The 21,938-nt window shown below is 45.1% G+C and overlaps 1 protein-coding gene across 5 annotated transcripts in view; it reads left to right on the top strand.

Moving 5' to 3' along the window:
* The window catches only part of ZDHHC15 (zinc finger DHHC-type palmitoyltransferase 15), a 74,717-nt gene extending 53,606 nt beyond the window's left edge, over positions 1 to 21,111 (top strand). Inside the window, exons 9-13 of one of the 5 annotated variants that reach the window (XR_011023140.1) lie at positions 3,425 to 3,551; positions 4,026 to 4,147; positions 5,931 to 6,010; positions 8,954 to 9,046; positions 20,855 to 21,111. Coding sequence is in view for 3 of the 5 variants with exons in the window: in XM_068247590.1 (XP_068103691.1) it covers positions 3,425 to 3,551; positions 4,026 to 4,147; positions 5,931 to 5,974 (293 nt within the window). In the remaining 2 variants the exon portion in view is untranslated. Of the gene's footprint in view, positions 1 to 3,424; positions 3,552 to 4,025; positions 4,148 to 5,930; positions 6,011 to 8,953; positions 12,608 to 20,833 lie in introns of those variants that run through there. The other 4 variants (XR_011023141.1, XM_068247590.1, XM_068247592.1 and 1 more) reach the window with 4 other exon arrangements.
* Positions 21,112 to 21,938: the final 827 nt, after the last annotated feature.

Below are 21,938 nucleotides of genomic sequence, written 5' to 3'. Positions count from 1 at the left end.
GCCACAAACGTCGGGAAATCGCCGGTAATTTTTTACCTTTTGCGATTCAGCAGTCGCTAGCGTTCAGCGTGAACGCTAGCGACTGCTAGTGGAAAAGGGCCCTGAGTCTTAAAAGTGAATCTGAAGCCGTGGCCCCCCAAAAAATGTCCTGCGGACCACCGGGGGGCCGCGGACCCCAGGTTGGGGACCTCTGCTCTATAGGATCCAGGGGCTTCTCTCTTCTTAGGTAAATATTTACTTTTTGACCCGAGCTTTTGCTTGTGTTCATTTTAAAGTTGATATAACTCCAAAGTGAAACCTTTGTGTTAAAACTGATTTGCAGACCAGAAATAAAAGAATCCTAGCTTACTTCTGATAAGCCAAAACATTAAAAAAAAGTGACCTGATCTGAAATGTGTGTTGCAATCTGTTGCTTTTTTCCCTTTTGCTGTAAGGGTTAAAATTCCAGGGCTCTAAATGTTTCTCTCAAGAACCACTTCAGTTAGTTAGACTCTAGTCTAGGCTAACTCACTGATAACCTATTACATAATACCCTTGCATAGCAGACAGACAATTCTGAGTGAAGGGAATGTATAAAAAGTAAAAAACTCCTTTGTTCAAGATGGGGGCTGTAAAACATCTAAAATGGTCCTCATTCAATGGAAACAATAAAAAGTACTTCTTTTTTGTTTAGCATGTTTAAACATGAAAAAGGACTGTAGAATTCCAAGAAAATACAATGTATGAGTACAGTACTTGTATAATAGAACTACAGATACAACTGTTAATCTCATATGTTTATTTTCCATTCAGGTGTACTTTAAAACCACTCCCTAATATTTGTTTTGAAGGCACAACCACTCCCTTGTGCCTCCAAAACTGTTTTGATCTATCTGAGACTCCACTAAATGCCTCAAGGTGACTGATGCCATTTTAAAAATATTCAGTGTTATTAATTTCACATATTTTTTTTCTTTATTCTTCTGAATTGGTGTTGAAGGTAGGACATTCATTTATGGTATCTTTGAAATATATTCTGAAACCTTAAGAATAGGGCTATTTCTAAGGGCATATTTATTTTTCTGAGCCACATTTTTAGTGTTGAGCATGGCCCAAAATGCCTTATTTTTTATTTTCATTTCTTCCTTCCTCTGCTTTTTTTAAGCTTGTACTAGGTGTGAGTCTACATCTGCACTGAAGCAATTCTGTGACTAGTGTGTTGCATCTCTTTGCATGAATACAGGAGCAATAGTAATATTATGATGGCATGTTGCTGTGGCAACCCACTCACTGACTTCTCAGACTCCTAAGTAATTATGAGTCTTTATTGCAGGGGATTATTGCTTAATTAGGAACATTCCGTGTGCAGTGTCTGAGGTTGCTTTGTATGGTATTTTCAATGATGTGTCTGGCTAGTACACATTGGCACACACAAAATCTAAAAAGCCTACCTTGTTTTTTTTCCTCTGCATCAGATACCTGTTGCCAGTACTTTTGGCAATACATTTAGGAAATGATTTATTAAGTAAGAGAACATTAGTGATCCAGCATACCTGGACTAGGTTTTTTTTTTTTTATATATCCATTAGGCTGCTTTCACAGTAAGACGTTACAGGCGCACGTTAGTGCAGCCTGTAACGCATCCCAACTCACAGCAATGATTAATCAATGTGCTGTTCACAGTGCTCACATTGCGTTACATTGTAACGCAGCACGTACGTTGAAAGTGCTGCATGCTGTGCGTTATGCGTGGCTAAGCCGCATTAGACTGTGCGCACATGCTCAGTAGTGTTGGCACATGGCTAATTAATATTCACTGCACGGTGTGACGTGCAGTGTTTACTTCCTGGAGCGCCGCTCTGTGCGGCGATTGGCTGGCGGGACCACGTGATGCCGCATGCCTCCAAGAGTACGCATCACGGCATCACGGACGCCAGAGTGAGCTGCACAACACGGCTCACTCTGACATCCACATCCAAGAGCACCAGGCGTTGCGTTAGGGGCACGTTATGCGACCATAACATCCCCTAAAACACAACGTCTTGGTATGAAAGTAGCCTTAAAGGGCAAAAGATTGCACCCTTCATCTGAGTACGTAATATCATGACAGGACATATATGACAGGCTAGCAAATTAACGTTTACCCTCAATTTTGCAATCATCTCCATGCACCCACAATAAGAACATATTGTTTAAAACTTTGCAGTTGAACTGTCAAAGTATGTTAACCACTTCTGCTGCTGGGACGTGAGCTTCATGCTCGCAGCTGCTACAGCCGCAGGGAAGCAATAATCACATCCCTGCAGCTTGGGGGGCTCAGCTTCACGTCCACAGCGGCAGCTGCTACAGCTGCAGGGACGCGATAGTCACGTCCCTTCAGCTTGGGGGGCTGTGTGCGAGATCATGCGGGGGGATTGGCTGCAGGGGACAAATGTCCCCTGAGCCAATCCGTACATGTCCGCCGAGAATGAACACTGTTTTTGTTCAAAAACAAAAACCGTGTTCATCCTTAAATAGAGCCTCTGTTCTTCCTCCTGCTTGCCGATTTCCGCCGCTTACCACTGTCAATCATTAGATTTATGAATGGGAACAATGTTCCCATTCATTATTCTCCCCTCTAGGCCACTGTGATCGCAGTCATCCATTGAAGTATGTGTCACTTCCCTAGTTAAAATGTAGCAACACATTACTTCCTATGACGTACTTATTGTATGCAAATAGGAATTACTTAGTGGGGGGCATCTTGTAGCCAAATAGTAAAATGACACCTACTGACATTAGGGAATTACATTTTTTTAATATGTATGTCAAGAGGGCATATTATTATTAAATTATGGGCTAAAAATCAGTGATGGATGTAAAACTGAAAAATGCACCTTTACTTACAAATAAAAAATTGTCACCATGCAATATTCTAGTAATATAATTTTAACATTGCAATAACCAGGATAAATGGGCAAATAAAATGTGTGGATTTTAATTACGGTAGCATGTATTCTTTTAAAACTATAATGGCTGAAAACTGAGAAATATTTTTTTTCCATTGGTTTCTTATTATTCCCATTATAATGCAGTTAGAATAAAATCATTCTTAGCATAATGTACCACCCAAAGAAAGCCTAATTGGTGGTGGAAAATAACAAGGTATAGATCATTTTGTTGTGATAAGTAGTGACAAGTTATTGGGGAATAAAAGGGAAGAGCGCTGAAATGTGAAAATTCCTCTTGTCCATAAGGAGAAAAAAAAAGACACGTATGCTGTTTCATACTTTCCCTTCAGACACCATTAAATTGTAGGATGAAGATTCAGTAGTAAGCTAGTACAGTATTCATGATATATTCAAAGCACTTGTATACAACTGGTGGTACTTGCAAGGAAGGATGTCAGATTGCTATAGATGAAGATATATTTTCTGAAGATTGTTTGTATTTTGTACTTCTGTAGAAGCCTTCTCCTCCCCAGTGTTTCACAGTGGTCCTGATAAAAATGGCTTTCACTTGGGCATGCGAAAGAATCTGGAACAAGTGTTTGGAAAGCAGAAAAATCTCTGGCTAATTCCTGCTTTTACAAGGTAGGATTTTTTCGGTCTAATTTAATTGTGCTTTTTTAGTTAATTCCTTTCTTTGTATGCTTTTGCTTTTTTAAAAAATGCTTCACCACCCTCTTATTCATTTTCCATTGAGGGTGGTTTAGTAAAGAGGAAGAGCAATGAAGAATGACCATTCACAGAAAACATCCCAGGGGTGTAACTAGAGGGGCCCAGAGCTTTGGGTGGCCCCAACTACTAACCCTCCCTTCCTCTGAGGGACTATACTTCAGATCAGGTGTTTTTGTGGCTACACTTATTATGGGTGTGAAGATCATGATGGCCACACTTGTTTTATGACCCTTGTGAGATGGGCCCCAATGCCATGAAGGGCACCGAGGGGAGGCAAGGGAAGGGGTATGAACATTGGAGGGACCCATCAAAGTTTTGCTGGGGGGGCTCCATGAATTGTAATTGTGCTACTGAAAGTTGATGTTTTAACTCTCTCTCTTTTCATAGTATTGGAGATGGACTATCCTTTCCAATGAGGACAGTTTGTGAGTCTCAGAACCCACTTCTGTCTAGAGAGAAGTGGGAAGATGATGATGATGATGATGAAGGTACAGATGAAGAGAATACAGGTAGGTGTGTTAAAACCAGTGTGTTAACTGCAGATCTACAAATTTAACATGAGTACTGGCATAATACGAAGCATAACATTATACAAGTTGTACTCATAAAAATCTCAAACGTAGGATAATCTTCTATACAAACCTTCAACACCTCACTATGCAGAGAATCCACAGCAGAACATGCCTGTCATCGATTAACAAAAAACTGCTTACTAGCTGCAGTAAAAAAAGCATTCTGATCCGTTGGCAATGGACCCATACAATCGAAAGTGCAATGTTAAAACCACAATATCAGTCAGGCTGCGGTCTCTTCACCTGACCGGTTTCGAATGCAGCTTCATCAGAGATGTGTAGAGCAGCAAAATTAGCAACCTATTTTATAACTTACCTACCTAAGCGTTTGGTAATCAGCCATGGCGGCGCATGGCTCTGACTCGGTCAGAGCTCCGCCCACCAGCTTCTAAATTTATAACTTTAGTTCTGGTGCCGTCACAGGCAAGAATAACTGCGGAATGGCTAATCCGCCATTCTATGTTTGGTAACTGTATTAAACTTTATTAATGACAAAATATAAAGTGGTGATTGAAAAATTTTAAATAAAACCATAGAAGGTACAGAAACATTAGGAAAGAGCAGAGGAAAAAAAACATTGAAGTGCATAGTGTCAATATAATCAATGTATGTGTTGCATGTAGAATATGAGTTATGCAAATTATGTAATATGTTAAAGTGTACCTGAGACTTTAAACACGCAGCTCATCTTCCCGGGCCACTCCGTCATCCAGCAGTCAGCTCGAGTAAATTGACCAGTCGCCCTCAATTGCATTCCACTGAGGATGCCCAGTCCTGGACTTCCCCCTATCTGTGCAGTTTCAGTCTTGGCAAACTGTGCATGCGCAGAACTCTCCTGGTGATCGGGGGTGCACACAGGTGGGGCCGTGGCCGCATGGTGGAACATGACTGAGCGCGACTGGGCAATATTCTAGAGCTGACTACGGGACAATTAAGTGGCCCAGGAGGATGCGAGGAAGCCCAAAAAGAACAGGGGGCTGGAGGAAGCACCAGGTAAATATAAATGCTTGTGTTTTTAAAGTCTCAGGTTTCCTTTCATTTGGGTAAAGACTAGCAAACTTGTCATGCATTGCCTGCACATTTAAAGTTTACCAGCACATAGTAAATATGTTTTTATGCATTTTATTTAGTTTGAATGCACATAATTGTATCAAATGTACATGGGGGGGGGGGGGAGAGGCATACAGGAATTTTGTTTAGAAAGGTGTTGGTCAATGTAAAGAATGGACATGATAGGAATGGGGACAGAAGAGCTTTAGATGGGAATAGGGTGAAAGTGTAGAGGCAAAGATAAACATTGATGGGATTGGTGTGGCGATGGATATGGTGGAGGCAAAATGATGTCCCTGCACTCACCTCTACCTTAGGAACTAATATTATCTGGATTGCTGCGGGCTGGTGAAAGTTTCTGTACATTCATCCTGTGGTTGTGTGGTTGGCCAGTTTTCTGCGCTACAGTTTATTAACACAAACTGACTGTCACCATCCATGGCCTTTATGAAAGGTCTGAGAAGCTGAAAGGCGGATCTGTCCACAAATGTCTGTGCGTAGAACGCAAGTATTGGGCGGTAGTGACCGGTTAAACACATTAAGTAAAATGAAGGACTGCTTTTTAACCTGCCTTAAAAGTCAAGCTAATGAGATGATTTTTACACCGCTACATTATTGTGTGATATCAGTAATGTCTTTTTATCTTTTGTTATTGTTTTGACATGTTTAGGTTCCTATGAAACCTCACACATAACCATAGAAATGGACAAATAAATCTGTTCTCTGCTAAAGCAGAACATAAAAGTAAAAGTAAGTAATGCTGGAAAGAATCTTTTTTTTTTTTTTGTATATGTATTTTTTTCTTACCTATCATGCATTGCTTTATTGCTCACCTTTTCCTCCTGTCACTTCTTGTTCTCAGAGTAACAGGTCTGTGATATTATACAGAAGAAAACAATTAGCAGATGTTTTTCATGTTTCTATTGCTATAACAGTATGCAGGCTTCTGTGGTAGTTATTCTTGTTTAGAGATAGAGAATGTCAAGTTATGACTGACTCATTCCCTGTCTTCAGACTAGAAAGGTGTACAGGAAGTGAAGGTTCCAAGCATATTGCATGTGTGACTCATTCCCAGACAACTGCAGCAGTAGCCTCCCTATGGTTTAAATGGGTGCAGTTTGTCATAAGCACATTCTACTGAAAGTTTACTGCTGCAGTAGTTTTGTGATTTAGGGTACATTTATATACTCTTATGCTTAAAGGGTCCGTTTGCATTTTATGGTCAAGCACAGTCTTCTCCCATGCAGTATAGATGTTTCATTATGATAAATGGCAATGGATCTATTTTCCATCAGAAATGCATGTAGTGGTGCATTGGCATTTGGCGCTTTGCCGCACTGGGATATAGGGACAGGCTTGTTACAAATGGGGCATCCGTTCTCCATTATGCACTATGTGTTGCATTAAATTGCAAAGTAAAGTGCACATAATGAATGGATCCTTGTCCGTCATGAACATACTAGAGAACTTGTCGGTTAGATGGGCATATAAATTATGACAAGAGAAAGATCCTTGTTGCCAAAGACCACAAGGCTCCGCTTTCATTGGCTCCTGACACTGTCAATCAATGTAAGCCAAGGGGATTGGCTTACAGTGATGACAGGATCAGGAGCCAATGAAATAGTCTCCTGACTGACTCGCACAGCTCTGCTGTCATATAGGCAGCAGGGTGAGTGATCTGCAGCGGGAGGGAGCGGTGAATCCATGTGGCGATGAGTGTTGAAATCTGTGTCCTGTCAGATCCGCGCAGCCACACGCACGATGTAGATTTCAACTGCGTTATCAATACTGAAACTAAATGATTAGTGGTATAGCCAAGCAAATTGTATTTTACAGTATGATTGTAATATGGCTTATTCTTCTTATATCCTGTTTCCTTTAAAGGAAATCTGAAATGACAGGAAAGCTGCCATCTTAATTCCATTTCTAAAATGTTAATTCTGTGAATATCAGCTCAGCCATGCGGTAAATGATTACAGGCAAAGGAGCCAGCCAATAGGAGCAGCCTGTCTAACTCCTCACCCCATTGATGCTGATGCACTCCCGGGTGGGACATCTGTACATAAAAAACAGTCCAGGCAGCCTCTTTGATGATCAGCTGGTTGGAGGCAGGAGGTGGAGAGGGTTGCCATTCTCACCTTACAGGCTGATGAGGCTATGCTGGGTTCTGGGATCACTGCAGGGTGAAGGCTGCTAGAAATAATTGAGATGGGGGGGGGGGGGGGCGGGGGGCTGCTGCTGCCTGCCAGGCACTGTGATTTCTCTTCACAAACCACATGTCAGCAGCCCCGACTCTGCTGTGTGCTCCAGCCTGATCCTCCTGGAGATGGAGACAACACACGTGTAGCACGAAGGGGGATGGTGGTGGCCGGCTACTGCATTGACAGAGCTGCTGATATGTGGCTGACAAGACTGCACAGCACTCAACAATCTGTGCGCTCAGCCTGGATTATTGTCAGCAGCCTTTACTCTGCACTAATCACCGGCCCCCAGTGCAGCCTCATCAACCAGCACCAGTGATGTGAGAACGGCAACCCTTTCCTTCACTTTCTGAACAGATGGACTTTTTGTTCAGAATGTTTCAGAATGAGTGCAGCATTGGGCAAAAGTTTAGCAATAGCAAAAAAAACCCAAAAAAACCTGAATGCAGTCTTTCTCCGTTTTTTTTTTTTTTTTTTTTACGTTGATCGGCCTTTAAGAATTGAGGCCTTTGTGCATTGCAATACACCAATCCTGCAAATATAACTAAATGCACATTCTGCTCGTTATACCAGGCATGTTATTTCATAGGACACACAATTGTTATGTAACATGCTCATTACAGTACACTTCAGGTGTCCATTAAGTCATCTTCAGATTGTGCAGACTTAAAATCCCTTTATTAAGGATGAATGGGGATAGTACCAAAGTATTGTCCAGATGGTACAAAGTACAATTTTCTAGAGCCCTTCTCTTAATTTTCTCTTCTGTCTTCCCTTAATTTTCCTACATTCTAAAGCAGAGAACTTTGAAGGAGCTGCAAAAAAACCCTTTTAGGATATACACTGAATGACCATTTGGTTTAAAGAGGAACTCCAGTGAAAATAATGCAATAAAAAAGTGCTTCATTTTTACAATAATTATGCATAAATGATTTAGTGTTTTTCCATTGTAAAATATTTTCTCTTCCTGATTTACATTCTGAAATGTACCACATGGTGACATTTTTACTGCTGGCAGATGTCAGTGGAAGGAGATGCTGCTTGCTTTTTTGGCAGTTGGACCCAGCTGTAAACAGCTTTTTCTTCCTACAATGCAATGAGGTTCACAGACAGGATACTGTCAGGACAATGGTCCTGCCATCACACTGTGGGAGGGGTTTCACCACAATATCAGCCATACAGAGCCCCCTGATGATCCTCTTGTGAAAAGGAAAAAATTTTTAATGGGAAAAGGGGTATCAGCTATTGATTGGGATAAAGTTCAATTCTTGGTCACAGTTTCTCTTTAAATTCTGCTTACTGCTAAAACCTTTAACTTATAAAGAAAATAAGGGCCTAGACCTCACACAACACAATTCTGTCACATTTAGTTATAGAAATGACTACAGCAAATGCAGAGACAAAACTACAGAGACAATCAGTAGTATTTGGGACAGATTAAGCAAGTTAGTAATTTCTAATTGACCTTATTTTTCACTTTCCTATGTTGTAGGTGTCGGAATCCTGAGAAAGTTTGCACGTAACTCCAGAACAAAGACCAAGCTCACTGGCTCCACATCCAGAAATGGCACAAGGAGCTACACAGGTTGTGCTGCTTCAGGAAGGTTCTGCCAATTCGTTTGGGAGATTATCTGTATTCAGTGGGTGGGAGAAAAGAAAATATGGGACCAGTCAGTTTTTTTTTTCCAAAACGCTATGCTCTATGCAAATGGAGTTTTCAGTATCAGAGTGCTTTCGATATGTGCTCTAATATTTCGATAATTTATTGATTGTTTACCTTCTTGAGATTTTTGTATAATATGGTTTACTAGTACCTTTTTGCTGGAGGAATATTTTCATCCAGTGACTTTTGAGAGCAGTTTTTGTAAAACTCTGGAATGCCTGTTGTAGGCACACATTTGTAGTCAATTGCACGCACGCACGCACGCACGCACGCACGCACGCACGCACGCACACACACACACACACACACACACACACACACACACACACACACACACACACACACACACACACACACACACACACACTCCATTGTCACTGCAATCTTTACTATCCCAGTTTAGCATTCACAAAGATGCTGCCTGGTAGAGCTTAGAGCCATGGTGGTTTATGAAAGTTTGTCATTACCAAAGGCTCAACTTCTGTTGCTTTTCACAGTCATGATGTCACAAGTTTCACAAACACTGTCAGAACTGCAGAGGATCTAGGAGTTTGTGCTTTTGGGATGTCAGTATTATTATCCTATAATAACTGTCCCTGTGTCATCCACTTTCCCTGTCTGTCTGTCCGTCCGTCCGAAGCTTTTTTGTACTCTGCATGTGCGCAGTACAGACGGCCGTTGGAACGGGAGGTCGGGCCAGGGAGCAGGGCAGCCGAGTGCACGCGCGGCGGGCTTGCGCTCTGAGTGGCGGTGGTAGTTTAACTACCTAGAGCCTGTTTTTAAACGGGCTTAGGTAGCCTGGTTGATAAAGTGCCAGCATATTTTGTGGCCCTGTACAAAGTAAGAAACAAACATGGGGTACCTGATAATACAGACAGATGGTGTACATCAAATATAGACACTGGTACAAAACACAGAATTGGAAGGCATAGTAATTACAGTGACAAATGTAACATGATGAATAAAATGTATAACAAATTCCAAGACACAAATAGGTGAGAGAGCCCTGCCCTTGTGAGCTTACAATCTAAAGGAAAAGGAACACACAATTCTGTAATTGTCTATGGTAACTGCCATCAAAGGCCTGGTCTTTTTTACAATATAACTAGAGATCAAGCATTTTAACAGATTTTATTGATTTTCAAATTTTTTCAGAACACTCCGTAAACTGAATTCCTGCTAATCCCAAAATGTTGTTTACCAAATGGCTTCCCAGGCCTCAGATCTTTTCTTGCTGTATTCTTTATTAAATTTCGTATAGCAGAACAAGGAACGTTCATAAAGCTCATCCACTTTTTTTCTCCTAAACAACTTGCACCAACATTGCAGGCAAATGAAAGATTTTTTTTTTTGTAATTTCCACACAGATGATTGTAAATGATCACTGGACTGGCTATTATTAAGCTTGTCTGTGAGCAGCATAAGATAATAATGGTGGCCTTATGCTGGAAGCATTAAGACACTGTGGACCAACGTCTATTACCTCAAAAAGGGGCTCTGACCATGTAAGAGTGTGCGTGTGTGTACTCCTATTTATTGTCGTAAATATTACTAGCAATATTTTAGCAAGTAGTCATTTCCTAAATGTGAGTTTTGCCTAACCTTTAAAATGTCCAGTATTAAAAGTAAGTGATGCTATTAGTGATTCTAAGTTCACTGGGAATTATTTAAGCAAAACAGTGTAGAAAACTGTTACATGCTGCAACAGGTATCCAATGTAGGCCCCTATTCAATTTCTTTTGCTCCTAAAGTGATATTTTTACATCTTATAAATAAAATGCCTTTTAAATGATACCAAAACGTAAAATAAGATGGAGAAACTGGGAGACCATGCATATACTGTCAGCTGTCCTGATGCCCACCGCTCCCCCCCCCCCCCCCCGGTCAGCCTCTTCTAGGGTGCCGGAGTTGGGCTTTACTGCAGTCATTGGCCGGGCGCGCGGCTGAGAGCTCACTGCGCATGCGTATGATGTCACAATTATGTCATACGCATGTGTAGTGTGCACCCAGCAGTGGGCACGCGCTGTAGGACGCCAGCAGCCCCCCCCCCCCAGCACCTGCCCAGTAAACCCTGACTCCGGCAACCTTAAAGAGGCTCCTGGGGGGGGGGGGTCTTTTAGGTAAGATGGGGGCAGAGAGGAGAATGGGGGGACCGGTGGGCATCAGGACAGCTGACATTGTATGTCTGCTTCCCCCATTTCTCCATCTTATTTAAACTATGGTATCCCCAGTAAGCCACCAGCAAGCATGGAAATACTGTTGACAGTACTTTTTCACCTAATTTTTGGTACTTTTTCAATTGTAGAGTGCTAAGGGCTCTTTCACACCAGAGCCCTTTCCTGCATTTCAACGCAAAGGCAATTCATTGTGTTAACCAAGGTAAAATGGAAGTCCATAGACTTTCATTTTACCTTTCACACCCGACGCTGTTTCGGTGCCTTGCGGTTCAACGCACCCGGGAGCGTTGAAACGCCGGGAGCGGGCGTTTTCCCGTTGGATTCAATCAATAGCTACTGCCGCTGATTTCGCCGCAGGCTATTCAACATGTACAGGAGAACAGCTCCTGCACGCGTTAGTAGATGTGAAAGAGGCCTCAAAAGTTATTTTAAATAGAAAAGGAAAAAAATATTTCCTAGGAGAAAAATAGAATAATTGCTGTTGTCTCCATGCACCTGACCAGCTGAAGGATGCTGAACTCTGATTGTTTGCAATTGGTTGCGTTAAGCATTATGTTAAACTGATTCAAAATCCCATTGTGTTTCTGCAGTAACTAAGAGATGCAACATTTTTATACATGATTCCAAACTCATAAAAATTATTTGACTGCTAATTCAACAACACTTTAAAAACTTTACTCCTTATAGCAGAACTGTAACCTAAGAAAGAAAATTAGTAAAGCTACTACATGAAAAGCTTTCCATGGGTCATTTAGTCCTTTTATCTGGCACCACATTGATCTATCAGACTTCTGGAAAGAAATAGGCTTGACCAGTTGACTCTCAATGCCTTACTACTGGATACCATTTTACACAAATCAGCATCTCATGGCTGCTGTGCTTAGGATCCCAGCATGGCCAGCAAAATCATTCCCTAAATCAGGGAAATGATGACTAACAAGCAAACCTAAACTCAAGCATTACTATTCAAGGCCCTGTTATAATTGCTCAACAATATATTTTCCGGAGTAAAGTCAACATTTTCTATAAACTGTATCCACCACTTTTGCCCAATGCATTCTCCTGTACATAATGAAGGGTACCATCATACAGTGTTTAGCTTGTTTAAGAAAGTTTATGTAAAGAAAGACAAAAAGCCAGCATATTTAAGACCACTATTGCAGAAAAAACATTTAAAATACATGTGTATAATGTACATTTTACACAAACTAAAATGCATTACACATTACTTTTTTTCCCTATATTGCTGTCACAGTAGGTAGAAAAAAAGGTTTTGGATTATTCAATTTTCACATGGGGGGGGGGGGGGGGGGATTCTCAGGGTTTTCTATATTTTCAAAAGCACTTACCAACTGGCAGTGCTCATTCCGACTGTCAAAATGGTGTGCAAACGAGTAGACAGGCTTGCCAACATCTTTATTTACATTCTTTCCTGTGAGTACTTTTAAGAACAAAGGAAATACTGAAAATTTACCATGAGGAGAGGACTAGTTGAAAACTGCTCAGATCAGTCAGATTTTTACTATGTAAAGTAATTTTATAGTGAATTTTACTTTTTATTTGTGTTTACATGTATTTTAAATTGTACAATTTTCACCAATAGTGGTGCTTTAATTGCTGAGCTGGAGAGAAGCAGACTGGTTGCCTTCAGCATCTGTTAGGAATATCACTTGTAGTTGATATAAACGCTTTCGTACCTCAGAGGTTCTCATTTTTTTTTTTTAGCACCCATGTGAGGAAATTGACAATTCGGGTAGCAATCATCGCTGCTGCCTTCTAATGATATATGCAACGTTCAGTTCTTGGGTGCAAGCTTGCTTTAATTTCGGCTAAACTGTATTAATGTAAATAGTCAGTTTGATCCAACCTGTTTTTATATATATCGATCTTAAATTATTTTTTACCTGTAACTTAGTGTGTTTTTTGGAAGGCGCCACCAATTTCTGCACTGCTAGCTTACAAATGGAAGAAGCGAGCTATTTTGGTGTACTTCTATATAGAACAGTTATTCTGTGGACTGAACCCAAAATGTTTGGAATTCAGCCAACTACCTAGAGATTGTGAATATAAAATATAAATCAGGCCTCATGAATATTCATCATGTGGTGTAATTCAGTAATGCCAGGAATTTTAATTGCTTCAATAAGTGGTGCTCTCATAAATGTTAAATCTGCATACAGAATGGCTTTAAGTGACAGGTGCACTTTAATAATCTCCAGACATCATACGGTCATTAATGATTTTCTTACGATCAGTGCTTTTTAACTGGAACTGTTTTTTGTTTTTGTTTTTTTAATTATGTTTTATACAGTTTTTTTTTTCTACACTCTTCTAGGACTTTTTTAAGGGGGGGCAACTCCTTTTTCCATATTGTATTACTGGATTTGTTGCCTGCCAAATAAAATTAGGTGTATAATTTATACAGGTTTTGTGTATTTTCTTGATTCTTTGACTCCTGTAACCATGTGTCTATGCTTGTGTAAAATTATTATTTACTATTAATCAGTTTATATTGATCCAATCACCACTGATATCCCAGGAACGGATGGAGTCTGTGCAGGCTGGGCTTGGAACGGATGGAGTCTGTGCAGGCTGGGCTTGGAACGGATGGAGTCTGTGCAGGCTGGCCTTGGAACGGATGGAGTCTGTGCAGGCTGGCCTTGGAACGGCTGGAGTCTGTGCAGGCTGGCCTTGGAACGGCTGGAGTCTGTGCAGGCTGGCCTTGGAACGGCTGGAGTCTGTGCAGGCTGGCCTTGGAACGGCTGGAGTCTGTGCAGGCTGGCCTTGGAACGGCTGGAGTCTGTGCAGGCTGGCCTTGGAACGGCTGGAGTCTGTGCAGGCTGGCCTTGGAACGGCTGGAGTCTGTGCAGGCTGGCCTTGGAACGCATGGGGTCTGGGCAGGCTGGGCTTGGAACGGATGGGGTCTGTGCAGGCTGGGCTTGGAACGGATGGGGTCTGTGCAGGCTGGGCTTGGAACGGATGGGGTCTGTGCAGGCTGGGCTTGGAACGGATGGGGTCTGTGCAGGCTGGGCTTGGAACGGATGGGGTCTGTGCAGGCTGGGCTTGGAACGGATGGGGTCTGTGCAGGCTGGGCTTGGAACGGATGGGGTCTGTGCAGGCTGGGCTTGGAACGGATGGGGTCTGTGCAGGCTGGGCTTGGAACGGATGGGGTCTGTGCAGGCTGGGCTTGGAACGGATGGGGTCTGTGCAGGCTGGGCTTGGAACGGATGGGGTCTGTGCAGGCTGGGCTTGGAACGGATGGGGTCTGTGCAGGCTGGGCTTGGAACGGATGGGGTCTGTGCAGGCTGGGCTTGGAACGGATGGGGTCTGTGCAGGCTGGGCTTGGAACGGATGGGGTCTGTGCAGGCTGGGCTTGGAACGGATGGGGTCTGTGCAGGCTGGGCTTGGAACGGATGGGGTCTGTGCAGGCTGGGTTTGGAACGGATGGGGTCTGTGCAGGCTGGGCTTGGAACGGATGGGGTCTGTGCAGGCTGGGTTTGGAACGGATGAGGTCTGTGCAGGCTGGCCTTGGAACGGATGAGGTCTGTGCAGGCTGGCCTTGGATTAGATGGAGTCTGTGCGGGCTGGCCTTGGAACGGATGGAATCTGTGCGGGCTGGCCTTGGAACGGATGGAATCTGTGCGGGCTGGCCTTGGAACGGATGGAATCTGTGCGGGCTGGCCTTGGAACGGATGGAGTCTGTGCGGGCTGGCCTTGGAACGGATGGAGTCGGTGCGGGCTGGCCTTGGAACGGATGGAGTCGGTGCGGGCTGGCCTTGGAACGGATGGAGTCGGTGCGGGCTGGCCTTGGAACGGATGGAGTCTGTGCGGGCTGGCCTTGGAACGGATGGAGTCTGTGCGGGCTGGCCTTGGAACGGATGGAGTCTGTGCGGGCTGGCCTTGGAACGGATGGAGTCTGTGCGGGCTGGCCTTGGAACGGATGGAGTCTGTGCGAGCTGGCCTTGGAACGGATGGAGTCTGCAGGCTAGCCTTGGAACGGATGGGTGCAGGCTGGGTTTGGAACGGATGGAGTTCTTTGCAGGCTGGCCTTGGAACGGATGGAGTCTGTGCAGGCGGGCCTTGCAACGGATGGAGTCTGTGCAGGCTGGCCTTGGAACGGATGGAGTCTGTGCAGGCTGGCCTTGGAACGGATGGAGTCTGTGCAGGCTGGCCTTGCAACGGATGGAGTCTGTGCAGGCTGGCCTTGGAACGGATGGAGTCTGTGCAGGCTGGCCTTGGAACGGATGGAGTTCTTTGCAGGCTGGCCTTGGAACGGATGGAGTCTGTGCAGGCTGGCCTTGGAACGGATGGAGTCTGTGCAGGCTGGCCTTGGAACGGATGGAGTCTGTGCAGGCTAGCCTTGGAACGGATGGGTGCAGGCTGGGTTTGGAACGGATGGAGTTCTTTTCAGGCTGGCCTTGGAACGGATGGGGTCTGTGCAGGCTGGGCTTGGAACGGATGGGGTCTGTGCAGGCTGGGCTTGGAACGGATGGGGTCTGTGCAGGCTGGGCTTGGAACGGATGGGGTCTGTGCAGGCTGGCCTTGGAACGGATGAGGTCTTTGCAGGCTGGGCTTGGAACGGATGAGGTCTGTGCAGACTGGCCTTGGAACGGATGAGGTCTGTGCAGGCTGGCCTTGGAACGGATGGAGTCTGTGCAAGCTGGCCTTGGAACGGATGGAGTCTGTGCAGGCTGGCCTTGGATTAGATGGAGTCTGTGCAGGCTGGCCTTGAAAGGGGTGGTCTGTGCAGGCTGGCCTTGGAACGGCTGGAGTCTGTGTAGGCTGGCCTTGGAACGGCTGGAGTCTGTGCAGGCTGGCCTTGGAACAGCTGGAGTCTGTGCAGGCTGGCCTTGGAACGGCTGGAGTCTGTGCAGGCTGGCCTTGGAACGGCTGGAGTCTGTGCAGGCTGGCCTTGGAACGGCTGGAGTCTGTGCAGGCTGGCCTTGGAACGGCTGGAGTCTGTGCAGGCTGGCCTTGGAACGGCTGGAGTCTGTGCAGGCTGGCCTTGGAACGGCTGGAGTCTGTGCAGGCTGGCCTTGGAACGGCTGGAGTCTGTGCAGGCTGGCCTTGGAACGGCTGGAGTCTGTGCAGGCTGGCCTTGGAACGGCTGGAGTCTGTGCAGGCTGGCCTTGGAACGGTTGGAGTCTGTGCAGGCTGGCCTTGGAACGGCTGGAGTCTGTGCAGGCTGGCCTTGGAACGGCTGGAGTCTGTGCAGGCTGGCCTTGGAACGGCTGGAGTCTGTGCAGGCTGGCCTTGGAACGGCTGGAGTCTGTGCAGGCTGGCCTTGGAACGGCTGGAGTTTGTGCAGGCTGGAGTCTGTGCAGGCTGGCCTTGGAACGGCTGGAGTCTGTGCAGGCTGGCCTTGGAACGGCTGGAGTCTGTGCAGGCTGGCCTTGGAACGGATGGAGTCTGTGCAGGCTGGCCTTGGAACGGATGGAGTCTGTGCAGGCTCGGTTTGGAATGGATGGAGTCTGTGCAGGCTCGGTTTGGAACGGATGGAGTCTGTGCAGGCTCGGTTTGGAACGGATGGAGTCTGTGCAGGCTCGGTTTGGAACGGATGGAGTCTGTGCAGGCTCGGTTTGGAACGGATGGAGTCTGTGCAGGCTCGGTTTGGAACGGATGGAGTCTGTGCAGGCTCGGTTTGGAACGGATGGAGTCTGTGCAGGCTCGGTTTGGAACGGATGGAGTCTGTGCAGGCTGGCCTTGGAACGGATGGAGTTTGTGCAGGCTGGCCTTGGAACGGATGGAGTTTGTGCAGGCTGGCCTAGGAACGGATGGAGTTTGTGCAGGCTGGCCTAGGAACGGATGGGTGCAGGCTGGGTTTGGAACGGATGGAGTTCTTTGCAGGCTCTACTCCATCCGTTCCAAGGCCAGCCTGCACAGACTCCATCCAGATGGAGTCTGTGCAGGCTGGCCTTGGAACGGATGGAGTCTGTGCGGGCTGGCCTTGGAACGGATGGAGTCTGTGCGGGCTGGCCTTGGAACGGATGGAGTCTGTGCGGGCTGGCCTTGGAACGGATGGAGTCTGTGCGGGCTGGCCTTGGAACGGATGGAGTCTGTGCGGGCTGGCCTTGGAACGGATGGAGTCTGTGCGGGCTGGCCTTGGAACGGATGGAGTCTGTGCGGGCTGGCCTTGGAACGGATGGAGTCTGTGCGGGCTGGCCTTGGAACGGATGGAGTCTGTGCGGGCTGGCCTTGGAACGGATGGAGTCTGTGCGGGCTGGCCTTGGAACGGATGGAGTCTGTGCAGGCTGGGTTTGGAACGGATGGAGTTCTTTGCAGGCTGGCCTTGGAACGGATGGAGTCTGTGCAGGCTGGCCTTGGAACGGATGGAGTCTGTGCAGGCTGGCCTTGGAACGGATTGAGTTCTGTGCAGGCTGGCCTTGGAACGGATGGAGTCTGTGCAGGCTGGGTTTGGAACGGATTGAGTTTTTTGCAGGCTGGCCTTGGAACGGATGGGGTCTGTGCAGGCTGGCCTTGGAACGGATGGAGTCTGGGGTGGTGGAAAGACTGTACAGGCCAATGCTGGAATAGTGGACTGAGGTGGGGCACAATACGCAATGTTGCTGGCTTTATGATCAAAGTGGCGTGGACTCTAATGGAACTAGCATGGGCTTCTCAGCAGGCTTGACCAGAGCAGAGTTCAGCTAGACTGTAGCAGGCTGGAATGGAGCTAAAGTGGATCACCACATCGTGCTATAATCTACCAATAGTGGACACACCAAAAAGGAAGGCAGGCATAGTCTGCCATTTTTATCATCCACACTCATGATTACCACAGCACATACAGTGGGCTAGAATATGGAGACTGCAGTTCAGTATCGCTTCCCTTGACACCATATATCCTCATGGTAACGCACCTGTGCATTCCACAGAGGAGGGCAATTCTGCTAATCTACAGTGGTTTGCGAAATTCGGCCCCCTTGAAGTTTTCCACATTTTGTCATATTACTGCCACAAACATGAATCAATTTTATTGGCATTCCATGTGAAAGACCAATACAAAGTGATGTACACATGAGAAGTGGAACGAAAATCGTACATGATTCCAAACATTTTTTACAAATAAATAACTGCAAGATGTGCGTAATTAAAGTAAATGTACGTAAATAAAGTGAGATGTGCGTAATTATTCAGCCCCCTTTGGTCTGAGTGCAGTCAGTTGCCCATAAACATTGCCTGATGAGTGCTAATGACTAAAGAGTGCACCTGTGTGTAATCTAATGTCAGTACAAACACAGCTGCTCTGTGACGGCCTCAGAGGTTGTCTAAGAAAATATTGGGAGCAACACCACCATGAAGTCCAAAGAACACACCGGACATGTCCGGGATAGAGTTATTGAGAAATTTAAAGCAGGCTTAGGCTACAAAAAGATTTCCAAAGCCTTCAATATCCAACGGAGCACTGTTTAAACGATCATTCAGAAATGGAAGGTGTATGGCACAACTGTAAACCTACCAAGACAAGGCCGTCCACCTTAACTCACAGGCTGAATAAGGAGAGCGCTGATCAGAAATGCAGTCAAGAGGCCCATGGTGACTCTGGATGAGCTGCAGAGATCTACAGCTCAGGTGGGGGGGGGGGGGGGGGGGAGAATCTGTCCATAGGACAACTATTAGTTGGCCTTTATGGAAGAGTGGCAAGAAGACAGCCATTGTTAACAGAAATGCATAAGAAGTCCTGTTTGCAGTTTGCCACAAGCCATGTGGGGGAAACAGCAAACATGTGGAAGAAGGTGCTCTGGTCAGATGAGACCAAAATTGAACTTTTTGGCCAAAATGCTATGTGTGGTGCAAAACTAACACTGCACATCACTCTGAACACACCATTGCCACTGTCAAATATAGTGGTGGCAGCATCATGCTCTGGGGGTGCTTATCTTCAGCAGGGACAGGGAAGCTGGTCAGAGTTGATGGGAAGATGGATGGAGCCAAATACAGGGCAATCTTGGAAGAAAACCTCTTGGAGTCTGCAAAAGACTTGAGACTGGGGCGGAGGTTCACCTTCACCAGCAGAACAATGACCCTAAACATAAAGCCAGGGCTACAATGGAATGGTTTAAAACAAAACCTATCCATGTGTTAAAATGGCCCATTCAAAGTCCAGATCTAAATCCAATTTAGAATCTGTGGTAAGATCTGAAAACTGCTGTTCACAAATGCTGTCCATCTAATCTGACTGAGCTGGAGCCGCTTTGCAAAGAAAAATGGGCAAGGATTTCAGTCTCTAGGGGCTTGAGTCACAAAGCGGTGCTAACTGTTAGCACGCCTGTGAAAACCCCCTTAGCACGTCTAAACGAGGTTTTCGCGCGCTAATTTGCACGCAAACCGCATCGTGCGCAAAGTTATGCGCGCAAAACTTTATGCACGCACTGCACAGGGCGCTCTGCGCGAAGTGCCCATTAAAGCCTATGGGACTTAGCGCGTGCATAGGACTTTGCGCGCGGTACTTAGTGCGTGAACTGATTGTGAAAACCGGTGCTAACCTACTTAGCACCCTGGTTAGCGCGCCTAAACACTTTAGACGTGCTAAGTAGGTTAGCACCGCATAGTGAATCAAGCCCAAGATGTGCAAAGCTGGTAGACACATACCCTAAAAGCAGGGCCGGTTCAAGTAACAATTGGGCCCTAGTGCAAAATTAGCCTGGGGGCCCCCCAACAGACACCCCCGACCAAAAAGCGCCATTAGAGGCCCTTTGTTGCAGCCAAATTTCCCTCCTGGGCCCCTGAGCTGGCTGCTGACCCTCCCCCAATCACCTCCCAACTTAACAGACTCTGCAGAGTCCCAGGTGAGCAACAGTTAAGATGGGGGAGAGACACCTTGGGGGCCCCTTCAGGCTCTGGGGCAATTGCCCATTTTTTCCTATGGTAGCACCGGCCCTGCCTAAAAGACTGGTAGGTGGTTCTACAAAGCATTGACTCAGGGGGCTGAATAATTATGCACACACCACTTTGCAGTTATTTATTTGTAAAAAATGTTTGGAATCATGTATGATTTTCATTCCACTTCTCATGTGTACACCACTTTTTATTGGTCTTTCATGTGGAATTCCAATAAAATTGATTCATGTTTGTGGCAGTAATATGACAAAATGTGGAAAACTTCAAAAGGGCCAAATACTTTCGCAAACCACTGTAAATGACAAAGCAATTAAAGGGGTTCAGTTGTTATGCAGTATCAGCCCATTCACTAATCTGTGTTACCTTGGTAACACCACACAAACATTACTCCACATACAATGTCTTGTGAAGAGCCAGAACTAACCCTCTTGACATATATGTTCTTAAAGGAGCACTATTATAAAAAAAGGTTGGACCTGTTTACACCAATAAAAGGCTGGTCTACATTGTCAATTCAGTGCCCACATCTTGTCTCTTAATAATTCCACTATTATGGAAAAACTGCAAAGTTTTAAGTACATGTGTGCACATACTGTATATATGATGTATATTTTCCCCAGAATAAAATGTACTGAAAATTACATTTTTCTTATGTAGCCGTCACTTACAGTAGGTATTATTATTCTTACAGCTCTAAATCTCTTAATGACAGGTTTTGAACTAATGCATCTCCCACTACCCAGTTATCAAAAGAAATGATTTGTAAAATTGGAACAGACAAACAATGCAGGACTGAGAAACTCGCTGCAGACTTCAGGCTCGACCAGGTGAAAAGGGACTTGGAAACAGAGAAGCAGTGAGGACCAGAGGGAGACTTCATGGGAAGGGAGTACAGTATAATATATAATAAACTCAGGTATAGTAAACTACCTCTCCAGGTCTAAGTCTATGGAAGCAATGCCTGGTATAATAAACCTGGATATAATAAAACTTGTTATAGTGAACATGTTTTTTGGCCCCTGGAGGCACATGCATTATGTCAGTGTGAAACCCATGGTCAGCTGCTCTCTTCAGACAAGAATGGCTCTGGATATACAGTACTGTACAAATAAGCACCTGTGGAAAATGAGGAATAATATAAACGTAAACAAAAGAGGATGCAGCTCTTAACCACTTTACCCCCGCCCGTACGAATTTTTCCATCCCTTTTTCCATCCTTTCACCCCCAGGGACGGAGAAATCCGTACTTTCCGCACTCTCGCCGCTGCCCGCGCTCCCGCTCGCTCTAGCGCGCACTCCCGCTCGTAAACGCGCCGCCGGCCGCTCACCCGGAGATCAATGAACGGGAAAATCCATTCCTGTTCGTTGATCTAAGCCCCGCAATGGTCCGCTGCTTCTCCGCTAAGCAGCGCGATCATTGTGAAAAAAAAATAAATAAAGTTCCCAGCCTCCTAGTACTTCCTCCAAGCGTCCTGAAGGACGCTTGGAGGTCGCATTAAACAAAAAGTTACTGGTGCCATCTTGTGGCCAAATAGTAAAACTACACCCTAAAGCATTTTTCACATACAAATACATTACTTATACACAAAAAATTAACTAATTACCTCCCACACTCCCCATTTTTACAATTAAAAAAATTTACAATTAAAAAAAATACATAAATAGTTACCTTAGGGACTGAACTTTTTAAATATTTATGTCAGGAGGGTAGAACACTGTTACTTTATAAACTATGGGCTTGTAATTAGGGATGGATGCAAAACTGAAAAAAAATGCACCTTTATTTCCAGATAAAA

This window comes from Hyperolius riggenbachi, chromosome 8, assembly GCF_040937935.1.
Source record: "Hyperolius riggenbachi isolate aHypRig1 chromosome 8, aHypRig1.pri, whole genome shotgun sequence".
NCBI lineage: Eukaryota > Metazoa > Chordata > Amphibia > Anura > Hyperoliidae > Hyperolius > Hyperolius riggenbachi.
The sequence above is the reverse complement of the archived record's forward strand: the minus strand, read 5'-3'. Positions and strand labels throughout refer to the sequence as shown.